The following is a 12096-nucleotide window of genomic DNA, read 5'->3' on the forward strand; positions in this document are numbered from 1 at the left end:
TGAGTGTGGCTCTTCCACAAAATACCGACTGCGCATGGGCCACGAAGTTTCAATCGCACTGTACGTGCGCGCCCACACGTGGTATTTTGTGGAAGAGCCACACTCAAGGGGCCAAAGAGCCGCATGTGGCTCGCAAGCCGCAGTTTGCCGACCACTGGTCTAAGGGAAAAGAGGTCAGTGCCCATGACTAAATAGTCAGTTATTGCATGCTTTAAGAATTCTTGTGGCACACCGGTTTAAAATCGCTGCCATATACTAAGCACTATTTTAACACTTACAGATGGATTATCCCATTTAATCTTTACCAGTGCTGAGGTACTTTTGAGTGTTTCCATTTTATGGTTAAAGAAACTGACATACAGGTATGTGCCTATGTTATCACTGGTAGAAAGTGGGGGAGGTGGGATTTGAGTTGGACTCCAGACTTCTGGGCAGAGTGTTAGGGGGGTGGTTCCATCCTAGGGGAGGAGAGTGATGAGTTTCGTCTCAGATGAGATGGTATAAGGCACATTGGGGAGCATGAGGAATTTAAAACTGTAATTACCAGATTTTGTTGCACAGCCTGGTCATCAAATTCAGATTCCCGGGCCTGTTATTAGCACTTGTTGCCGTACAGCAGATCCACAGACCAGCACCTGCAGAGCCCCCATCCTAGAGCATGGCACACTTGCCATTGTGCCCAAGTGGAGGTCAGAACATGGAAGCCTTCGATTTCATATTAAGGAGACGTTTATAGTTAGGCATGTCCATCTCTTTGCCTCTGATGAGTGCATATGGGCTTTCAGAAGCCTCTAAAGAAAGAAGTGGTTCTATGAACATCCTTGGGTGGTAAGACAGCTAAGGAGTCAGGTGATTGGAGGATGAGCTGATATTAAAGTTCACGGGATTGTGAGGCCTTTGGGAGGGAGCCTCTTCTGGGCCAGGAGAGGGAATCGGGTTCACTAGCCATATTCAGCATGTTGACTGAGAGTGGAGAAAGGTGTTTTGGGTAGAATATTTGCTGTATCCATCCCTGAGTCTGCCATGGAGGAAGTATATGTACATACTGCGAGAAGGAAAGTGTATTAAAACACTTACACACCAAAAAACTAACGAAATGGACCCAAGCAATTCTGCCATCCCCGCCAACCTCTCATCTCTTATACGTGTTCCAAGCACTTCAAGGGTCCTACTCATATATTGAAAAAGGAGCTATTCTATTTAAGGTCAATAGGAAGCCTTCACAGAGGAGGTAATACCTGCCTATTCAGAATTTTAAATAGTGCATAGAACTTTGCAAAATGTGTAGATTTGCAGGTATAGATATAGCATATGAAAGAGGTATGGGGCTATCAAACAGTTGTTTGCCTTGGGAACAATAATTAACAGTGAGCTAAAGTGCGTGAAGGATGTGGGTAGAATGTTTGGCACAGTTTGAACTTGAGCCTGGAGTGAGTACATAGGAACGCCTACGTTGCAGGAAATATATATGAGGTATGTTGCTTGGCACATAATTGCTGTTTACATCACTAGTACTGTTATTATTGTTGTTAGACCGAGACCGGGCTGTGTTTATGGCACCATAAGAAACTTAGACTTTATCCTGTTGAGGATGTGGCTTTATATACCAAATTTGGATTTCACTGCTACATGGAGACTGGGCTGAGGGATTTGTTCAGAGGGTTGCAGTAATCCAGGCAAGAAATATTATAATGAAGGTCTGAACCAGGGCAAAGGCAGTGAGGATGGAAGAGTGTATTAGTCAGTTCTGGCTGCTATAACAAAATAACCATAGACTGCCTGGCTTAAAAAAACAGACATTTATTTTCTCATGGTTCAGGAGGATGGGAAGCCCAACATCAGGGTGCCAGCAGATTTGGCAATAATGATTCCCATTTTGTGATATGCCAGAAAATTGGAAAATAGGTTCATTTACAAAATAATCATGTATAACAAGAGTGGTATATCAGAGATCTAGGTTTGTATGTGGTGTTGAGGTTAAACTTTCTACTTTTTTTTTTACTGACATTTTGTCATTTTGAGTGTGATAGAGGGATATCTTACTGATAAAGGCATTTCCTGCCTTTCATCTCATTGTGTTTTTATTTCTCTGCTCCTGCAGTGCTACCTAAATATATGTACTTGGCCTCTTATCCGATACCTGCTTGTCAATATTTGCTGATATTTTAAATAGTTGGGGCAATAGTTTCTGGGTTGTTGGCATGTAAGACATGCAGTGTCTGAGAGGTGCCTTTTGGAGAGCTATTTTGAGGTATGATCTCCAGAAACATTGCATCAACACTTGTTCAGATAAATTTCCCTTGTTTGGGTGTGTCTCATTTTACTCCTTCGTTATATGGGTGTTAGGCGTATTCTGTACTTTTTTCTTTTTATTAAAGCGTAATATTCAGAAATTTGCACATACGCATTTTCACAAAGTGAACATAGCTATAAAAACAACCTATATCACTAGACTTTTTAACAAGTTTATTGATGTCATTTGGGAGAAAAATGAAGCCATGTGAATCTGCTGTGTATAAAGGAAAATGTGACCTTTAAACTTTTCCTTTTACTTTCATATCAACTTACTTCCTGTTATATACTGATTTAAGAAGTAACTAATCATTCAACTAGTCTTATCTCACATGTCAGTGCTGTACATATAATGCTGATGCTTTTTTGAAATGAAAATTATTGACCTGAGAAACACGTTCTAACTATGCTTGTTAAGAAAGTGTTTGAAGAAAGTGTAGTAAAGGAGGAAGTTGTTCATATCTGGTTGCTGTTAAGAGAAATCATCTAAAACTTGGTAATCAAAGAAATATACAGCATGTTCTTTCAATGCCTTGTTGGGGGTACTGTTTAATCAGCCCACCCTCAGGATATTAATTCTAATTCTTGTGTTCCACTTTCTATTTATTATTGGGTTAAAGCCCAGGACTGGCAAGCTACCTATTCACTTACAGATTTTTCTTCAGTAGATAGACAACTCTAAAGCCTGTGATTTTATTACTGTGGAGGACATTAACCAGTTTGTTTTTTTTAAATAACCTGCCAGCCTTATTCTAACACTAAAAGAGAAATAGATAGGTAGGTAGGTAGGTAGGTAGGTAGGTAGATAGATAGATAGATAGATAGATAGATAGCTTTTTCTGATGGAACTGTGTAAGCCCGTTCCACAAATGATCTTGGAACTAACTTTACCATCTTATTGGTTCCTTTATAAACAAGTCAAATAACATTTTTGACACAAGTTCATTTTATAGTCCTGTGAGAGTCATTTTGCCTTGTTGAAAATCATTATTTGATGCTACCACAGCATTTCTGTCCTGTCCCTTCATGCTCTACCTAGGAGTCAACTTTCCAGGGCATCGCAGTAATGCACAAAGATTCCAAACTCTCAGTGGGTGAAAGTAATTCTAAAAATAATGTCATAGTTTATAATGTAAAACTAGGTTCTAACTACTAAAATTTCCTAATAAATTAATTTGTTTTTCTAGGCTGGAGCACATAAAGCACTCAGTATGGAGAAAATACCATTTTGAGACATTTTTCTGTTGCCGGTGAGAGAGGAAGAACCAATACAGAAGCGCACCCTGCTGTATGTGTGTCTCATTGTACTGCTTTTTATAAAGCAGCTTAGTGATGAAGCCACCATTATGTCCTCAGTCAGTGAAGTAAATGTCGATATCAAAGATTTCCTCATGAGCATTAATTTGGAGCAGTATGTCTCACATTTCCGGGAGTTTGGTTTTCATACCGTGAAGGACTGTGCAGCCATAGATGACAGCGTGCTACACAAAATTGGAATATCACCTACAGGACACCGGAGGAGGATCATTAAACAGTTACAGATAATCTTGTCAAAAATGCAAGATATCCCAATATATGCAAATATTCATAAAATAAAGAAGAATGATGAGACTTCGAAGGGTCACCCCGCTCCATCTTCTGGCCAGGATACCTGCATAGAACTGTCAGATTCATCTGGCGTTCAGACACCTAGCCCGGCGCACTTGGAGACTGTTACAAAACATCTCGATCAAAGTGACATTGGTGTGGAAAATAGCCAGTGTCTTAAATCAGATGATGAGCTCTCTCTTCCTAAACACAGCTTTCCCATTCATGAAGAAGGACACCATCTGAAATTCGGTTCTTTTCAAGATTCTTTATTGGGTAGTGAAAATATTCAAATAGAATCTTTGATTGCAAAGGAGACTGTGGATTGTACAACTAAAGAACAACAAACAGAAAAAGTCGATTTGAACTCAGAAGATGTGAACAAGCTTCCGAATGTAGACCCTGACCGCCTTCCTTCCCTTGGCTGTTCAGTATCAGAAGCCAATTCTGGACATGGAACGAATGGTTTATTAGAAAGGTCACCACCATCCCCTCTCTTTAACTTTCAAGGACAAATGGTTATAAATGATTTGTATGTTCCATCATCACCATTCCTAACACCTATGAGAAGTCGTAGCAAGTTGGTTTCAAGGCCATCTCGATCTTTTCTGCTAAGACATCGGCCCGTACCAGAGATTCCAGGGTCAACAAAAGGAATTTCAGGGAGGTAAGAACTTTCATGATAAGTTGTAAGTGTATTCAATTTGGAGGAATTTAATTATTTTAAACAATTACATTTTCAGTGTTTAATTTTTCCTAAATTTGACTTCTGTTAATTTACCTATTTAACTAACCTTTTCTTCTCTTTTAAAACTTTTTTCGTTATGCCATCTCTCTTGAACATTATTCCCCAGAGTCTGTTTCCAACTCATAACTGCCTGGAACTCTTTCGCTTTCGCCTACTTAATCTCTTTCTTTTATCTGGCTATTCCTTCCCAGACCTTTCGTCCGCACCTGGTTTTGCATTCTTCCATGAGTGCTATTTTCATATTTGAATTGCTGACTCTGTCTCCCCACTAAATTATTTGTTCTTTGGCAGGAGCCATGTTTCTAATGTTTGTACTTCTGCTTCCTGGTACAATGCTTGGCATGAATTAATAATTCAACAGACATCTAATGAATACCTACTTGGTACTCTTGGTCACTGTGCTAGGTGTGAAGGAGGTGGTATTTAAAAACAAAATCCAGCCAAGTAAATTTGAAGATCTAATTGGCTTTGCTCAATGATTAATGAATCGGGTAGCATCCCATCTAGCAAATAGAAAGGAGCTCTGAGGAGCTGTACACAATGGAAGACTTTTCTAGGCAGATGGAGGCAGGGGGAGGATGATATTCTAGCAAAGAATGGATTGTTTCAGGCAAGGTCACGTTCCTTGGGGAGTGAAGTCGGGGCTGTCTTACAGATTGCCTTACTAGCGTTGCACAGATAATTCTATATTATCCAGCTAAAGGTTTCATTCCAGGGAGAGACTGAAAGTGCTGTTGGGTTAGGTTTTGTGGAGCTTAGCACGGGTGACTCCATTTTGAGTCTGTTGTTTCTTTTCTTTTTTTAACAATATAGAGGAATAATGGAGTTTGAAGTGTGGTGTGGGAGACAGATGTGAAATGATGGTAACAGTACAGTATGAAACCAGGTCCACCAGAGATGGGAACTCAAAAGAGGGGCCTGACCAGAGCGTCTGGTCATCGGTAGCATGAGGTAATTGCAGAGTCTGAGATGAGCCGACTTACAGCAGAGAGAGCTTTTATCTGTTTCTCAAAGCCAACACCTAAAATAGTCGTGGTTTTCCTCTAGTGTTGCGGTGGAATATTTTTTCACTTAAAGCTAACACTTGTCTCTCTGCCGGGAGCCATGAGGCTGTTCACGTTTGGCTGTTACTGATGTGATACTGAAAGCTATGACCGGTTTCTTGCACTGGCTGGAGGCTGGCATTTCTGCAAGATTCCCCCTCCCACGTGCCCCCCACCCCCATCTACTCTGTGCCCTTGCTCTCTGGGACCTTTGGTAATTACAGCCTGAAATGGTGGTTGTATTTGCAAGAGAAAACATGGAGATTTAATATTTGCAAGAGAAAACATGGCAATTCATAAGACTGTTAATTTCAGTAACTCCCATTAGAGCAGCCACTCTTTGAGGGCAGAGGCTCTCATTTGTTTGTCTCCCTTGGTATCCCTAGTGCCCATAGCAGTGTGTAGTATTTATTAGGAAATCAGTAATAATAGTGTCATTTATTAGGTGCTACATTGCCTATAATTTTCCATGGGTTATCTAATTCTCACAATGGCCCTGTGAAGTAGGTAATATTCGTCCATTTTGTTCCAAGGTAACTGAGTCTTCTGAGGTTAATTTTCCTAGGATCCCAAGGATAGTGAACTGGATTTCATTCCAGTAAATCTGACTTGTGTATAGAGGTATACCTTAGGAATATCGCAGGTTCATTTCCAGACCACCCCAATAGAGTGAGTCAAATTCTTTTTGTTGCTGAAGGGTCTTGCCTTCAATTTGTAAAAAGAAAAAGTAAAAGAAAGGCAACATCTGTGGAGCAGAAAAAGCTAAGTGCGATACAATGAGGTATGCCTGTATAAGAATTGGGATATAGCTCAAGAACATAGAAGAAGACTAATTTGGGTATGACCCGTTAGCTTTAAAAATATTTTGCTAATTTGAAACAAAGTAACCTGAGAAGGGCTGCTGTGACTGTGCACATTAAAATTGCATCTTTGCCAGAACAAAATCCTTTTGGGAGCCATCAAGGTACCTTCAGATAAGAAACATTTGGCTTAAGTTTTAAATAAGATGTGCTAGTTTTCATAACTTGGAAGGCTTGTTATTCCCCTTATGACCACGAGTTCTTGAAAATGAGAATTGAAATAACATTAAAATTGGCAGAAAATAACTTGGTAGCTGCATTACAGCCAGACTACCTGTTGTAACCTTTCTTTTCTTCTTTGATTACAGCAGTAAGGGTAGTTACTCATTCGTGGTGCTTAAATCATAAAAGAGAAAGTAACTAAGTTATTTTCGGACTTTACTGTTTATTTTTACTTGTGGTCCTCACCAGAGTTGCAAATAGTAATTGCAAATTTAAAAAAAATATTACAATTTGACATTTAAAATAAAAATGTGGATTCTGTAAACTGAGATTCTCTCCAATCAAATAACATCTAAATGATATTTAGTACATTCCTTGATGTATCAAATAAGAACATTTTTTGTGGCCAATGCTTTCACCTAATTTCTTTACTAATTAAACTTTTCATATAACTGTTATAAGGAATATGATGCTAGAAGTGCTTTTCTGAGGTGAAGCCCTTTGGGCCCCACCCCTTTATCTACACACTTGAATCTCCAGTCACAGGGATGGTTTTCCCTCTGCCTTGGGCATTTTACATGAGTTCCTGTCCTTTTCTCTGGACAGTTGGGCTGGGTGGTGCTGTGCTGAACAAGGAATCACAAGATCTCTTGTAAACGTCTACCTCTTGAGGGAGGGGTTAGCACGAGGCTGGAAGAGCCAGTTTCTTCCTTACTACCTTCACTTGGAGCTCTTCCTAGTGCTGGAGAAACCTCCAAGCAGAAAGCCAGTCCAACCAGCTGTCATTTCCTCTGGAGCCATAGGTGTGTCCTGTGTTCCTTATGGGAAGATCCTCCATAGTGCTCTAGGCAAGAAGGAACAGGTAAATTTCTTATCCTCCCCAGTTGAATGATTTCATACATCTTTCATGCAATTATTTTTTTCTTGACACAAGTCAAAGAGCCCTCCCTTTTAGGTGTTTTGCCTCTGAATTTTTTGGGGGGACAGGGAAGGAAGGAAGCAGAGAGAGGTATTTGGGGAGAAGGATAGTATGCAAGGCAGCAACCCAGGTGTGTGCCCGACCAAGAATCTAACTGTGACCTCCTGGTTCATAGGTCGACTCTTAACCACTGAGCCACACAGGCTGGGCTTTACAATGACTTTTTATAAATTCTGTGAAAAAATAGACTGTGAAATTTTGACTTGAACATCTAAATAAATCAAAATTTAGAGAATTAATAGTTTGATTTATTCTTAGAGGATAAAGATATCTTTCTGCTTAATTTTTACAAGAAAACATTATGCTTATACTTCCTTATTTTTCATAACTAAAAAAGGTCCACTTTGTTTGAAAAAAATATTTTTGTAAACTAAAAATAACTTTATAATAAAGAATAAAAAGCATTAATTTGAGCAAAAGAAGTTGCAGCTGGAGACACTGATTTAGGTAGTAACTTCAATTGTATTCCACCCAGAGAAGGGGGAGGTGTTCTTTTACATCCAAAGTTTTCATCCAATTAGGTCCATTTTATGTAAATGAGATAGTCAAATTAAACTTCTGATTTGTCCAAATCTCAAAATCCTTTTGGTTGGCACTATGCATTCTGATTGGTTATTATGGAGTAGTTCTGATTGGTCTTGGTAGGTCTTTGTCCATTGGTCCAAAGATAAAACTAGGAACTCCTTTTTAATTCAGTTCTGTAATGACCTATACTCAGTCTTTTATAGTTAGTCTGTTAGGAATTGTAAGAACTGAAATTTCTTTTTAGACAAACATTCTGTGAAATGATGGACCCTTTATGGTCTGTAAATTATTTTTTGGTGTGTCTGCCTCACTTAAGTAATAGGTAAGTGTAAATATAAAGGGAGATTTTTGACATTAATTAACCTATGTGCCACTGCTTTTCTTGGCAATTTTAGTGATTAAAAATATGTGAAAAAATAGCATCTGTAGGTATGATGGTGATTCTCCTTGATGATCAGTTATTCTTTTGTAGTTATTCTATATTGGTGTTTCATTTAGTATTATTTTTAAGATTCGTCTGCATTGATGCACATTATTTTGTGCAATAACTCCTGTGTAGTATTTTATTATAAGAAAAAAACAACAACTATTTTCCTACTAGGTTGTTGACACTTTTTCACTATTACAAATGAAAAGAGTTTATACTCTTAATGGCTTTAAAAGTTTACCAGGAGGACCAACCATTATTTTTTCTAATAAAAATAATAATGATTGGGTCATTCTGCTGCGTGTTTGCATTGTATAGGACACAACTTATGCCCTTTAAATGCATTAGCTCATTAATTCTCATAATATTCCTAGGCAGCAAGTCCTGTTTTTATTCTCCTTAATTAAATGAGGAAACCAGGCTCTGAGCTGTTAGGTAACTTGACCAAGATGACAAAAGCATAATAATAGGAAGGATGATGACTCCTGCTTTTCTGTATGGGTTTTTAAATTTCATAGATTAACCATGCTTTATATTTAAAATTTAAAAGCTATTTGCAGTTTTCAGGCTAACTGGTGGGAAAATAATAAGGCAGAAAGGAAGAAAGAACATGAGTTTTGTTCTCACCACAGACTTGACCTTGACTTCTGGCTTTGCCTCATACTAGCGGTGGGACTAGGCCAGGAGAGCCGCCTTTTTCATTATTGGGAGGATTAGGACACCAGATCCTACCTTATAGGGCTGTTGTGAGAATGAAATATGAGATGCAGATATATAAACCCCTAACATAATGCTTTGGGCATAATAGGTATTTGATTATAGAATAGCTTGTGATAATTTATTCACAATAATATAAATTGCTAATCACCAGTTTTCAAAACAACTTGTTTCCTATATTGAGTGAATCTTTCAGCTGCAATAGATAAATGATCTTGATTGGTACAGTTGGAAATCACTTGCAGGTGGATATTGAATATCAAAATAAAAAATGATCACAACTATTTTTACGTTTTATGACTAATAGTTAAACCAACAAAATATGCTTTAAAATACCACTAATGGATGTACTTAAAATAGTTCAAAATCTTTTTCTTTAATTAGTATATTTTTTCGATAAGGTGGCACTTATTAAGCACTGTAGTTTAGAATAGAGGTTATGGAGCTGAACTGCCTGGGTTTGAATCCTGCTAGTTACTTATCAGCTGTGTGATCATGGGAAAGTTACTTAACTGCTTTATGTGCCAGTTTTCTTATTTAAAATGTAGATAATAATAGTTTTTACTTCTTTGGGTATTTGTGACTATATATATGTACAAATATATCTATGTAAAATTTTACATATGTATGTAAAATTCTGATACCTATTTCTGGCATATAGTAGTAAGTGGTCATAAGAATTAGCAATATTTATTATCAGAGAAAGTTAACAAATATGTAGAAAATTTGAGTGCTGCTCTACTAAAGGGTTCAAATCATTAATATGTGCATGTGTCAGAAACATACAAATTTGAGGAAACAATTATAGCTGTACAAGAGGCCCAGTGCACGAAATTCGTGTGCAGGTATGGTCCCTAGGCCTGGCCTGCGATCAGGGCCATGTTCCCTGGCTGCCGGAAGCCGGCCCCGCCCCTCCCCCCCACCGCCACCCACCCCCGGTTCCCCATTCGCCATCGGGCGATGGGAGCCATGGCAGCCTCCAGCCAGGGAATAGGACTGAGAAGTGGTCAGTGTGCCTCATAGTAACTGGTTGAGTGGCCGTTTTGGTTGATCCGCCATTAGGGTCAATTTGCATATTACCCTTTTATATAGAATAACAGTATGAAGAATCTGGAGATAATGAACAAATAAAGGGTGAAGTATTTTGTAATCCTTTATTAAACTTGTATGCTCCTCCCCTGCCAAAGACAACTTTTATCTTTAAAAAAAAAATATATATATATATTATTGATTTCAGAAAGGAAGGGAGAGAGATAGAAACATCAATGATGAGAGAGAATTATTGATTGTCTGCCTTCTGCACGCCCCCTACTGGGGGGGATCGATCCTGCATCACAGGCAATTCCCTTGGCTGGAATCGAACCTGGGACCTTTTAGTCCGCAGGCTGACACTCTATCCACTGAGCCAAACCAGTGAGGGCCAACTTTTATCTTGACTTTAAATAACAATTACTTTCTTTATTGAAAAAAAAAGTTTACCTCCTAAGTATGCCTCAAACAATATAGTTTTGTTCTATAATTTTTTAAAAATACAATAATACAGTGAGTATTCTTTTAGTCTGGTTGATTTTACTTAACTTTGAGACTCATCTGTGTTGGTGCTTGTGGTTGTAGCTACTTTTACTACTGTATAATATTTCATTGTCTATATCAGTGATGGCGAACCTTTTGAGCTTGGCGTGTCAGCATTTTGAAAAACCCTAACTTAACTCTGGTGCCATGTCACATATAGAAATTTTTTGATCTTTGCAACCATAGTAAAACAAAGATTTATATTTTTGGTATTTATTTTATATATTTAAATGCTATTTAACAAAGAAAAATCAACCAAAAAAATGAGTTCGCTTTTCACCTCTGACACACGTGTCATAGGTTCGCCATCACTGGTCTATACCATGATAGTCATTCCATTGACAGATACTTGATATTCTCAACCTGGTCTGGTATTTTGCATAGATAGTATATGTCTTCATGCATATATAAATTATTTCTAGACAAATGTAAGTCAGATTTATATCTAATTTCCATATAAAATAGACTCATTTTAAGTATACTGGTTGATGAGTTTTGGTAAATACATATACCTGTGTGACCACTACCACATCAAGATTTAGAACATTCAGTCACTCATCCACTCCCCCCTAAAAAAACTCTTTTGTCCACTTGCAGTAAATTACTCCCTGTATCCTGCAACTATTGATCTCCTTATGTCAGTTTTGCCTGTTCTAGAATTCCATATACATGGAATCAAATAGCAAGTAATATTTTGTATCTGGTGTCTTTTACTCAGCATGGTGTTTTGGAGACGCATCCATATTGCTGCAGTTTGTTACTTTTGTTGTTGAATTTGTGTGAATGTCCCATAACTTGTTTATTCATTTACATGAGGACATACATTGGGTGTTTTTATTTATTCATTTATTTTGGAGCATATCTATAGGTGCACGTCTGTAGAGTATATACATAGGAGTAAAATTGCTCCGAAGTGTTATTGGATATGATTGTCTTCCACTTTGGTAGGCAATGCAAAACTGTTCCTATAAAGTGATTGTGCATTCCTTTTGTTTCAGACCCTCTACCCCATTGGGTTGTGTATATAGGTGGGTGTATAGTGATATTTTATTGTGATTTTTATTTGTACTTTCTGATGACTAACAAAATCGAGCACCTTTTAATGTTTTTATTGGTTATTGACCATGCTTATATCTTCTTTTGTGTGGTGCCTTTTCAAGTATTTTACCCATTTTTTTTCTGTT

General features: G+C 38.0%; 1 protein-coding gene across 1 annotated transcript in view; it reads left to right on the forward strand.

Annotated features, from left to right (window-relative positions):
• The window catches only part of ARAP2 (ArfGAP with RhoGAP domain, ankyrin repeat and PH domain 2), a gene marked incomplete at its 3' end in the record, with an annotated part of 108584 nt that overhangs the window by 11223 nt on the left and 85265 nt on the right, over positions 1–12096 (forward strand). Inside the window, exon 2 of the mRNA XM_006088530.3 lies at positions 3480–4546. Within this exon, the coding sequence (XP_006088592.1) occupies positions 3639–4546 (908 nt within the window). The remainder of the gene's footprint in view (positions 1–3479; positions 4547–12096) is intronic.

This window comes from Myotis lucifugus, unplaced genomic scaffold (assembly GCF_000147115.1).
Source record: "Myotis lucifugus unplaced genomic scaffold, Myoluc2.0 scaffold_48, whole genome shotgun sequence".
Taxonomy (NCBI): Eukaryota; Metazoa; Chordata; class Mammalia; order Chiroptera; family Vespertilionidae; genus Myotis; species Myotis lucifugus.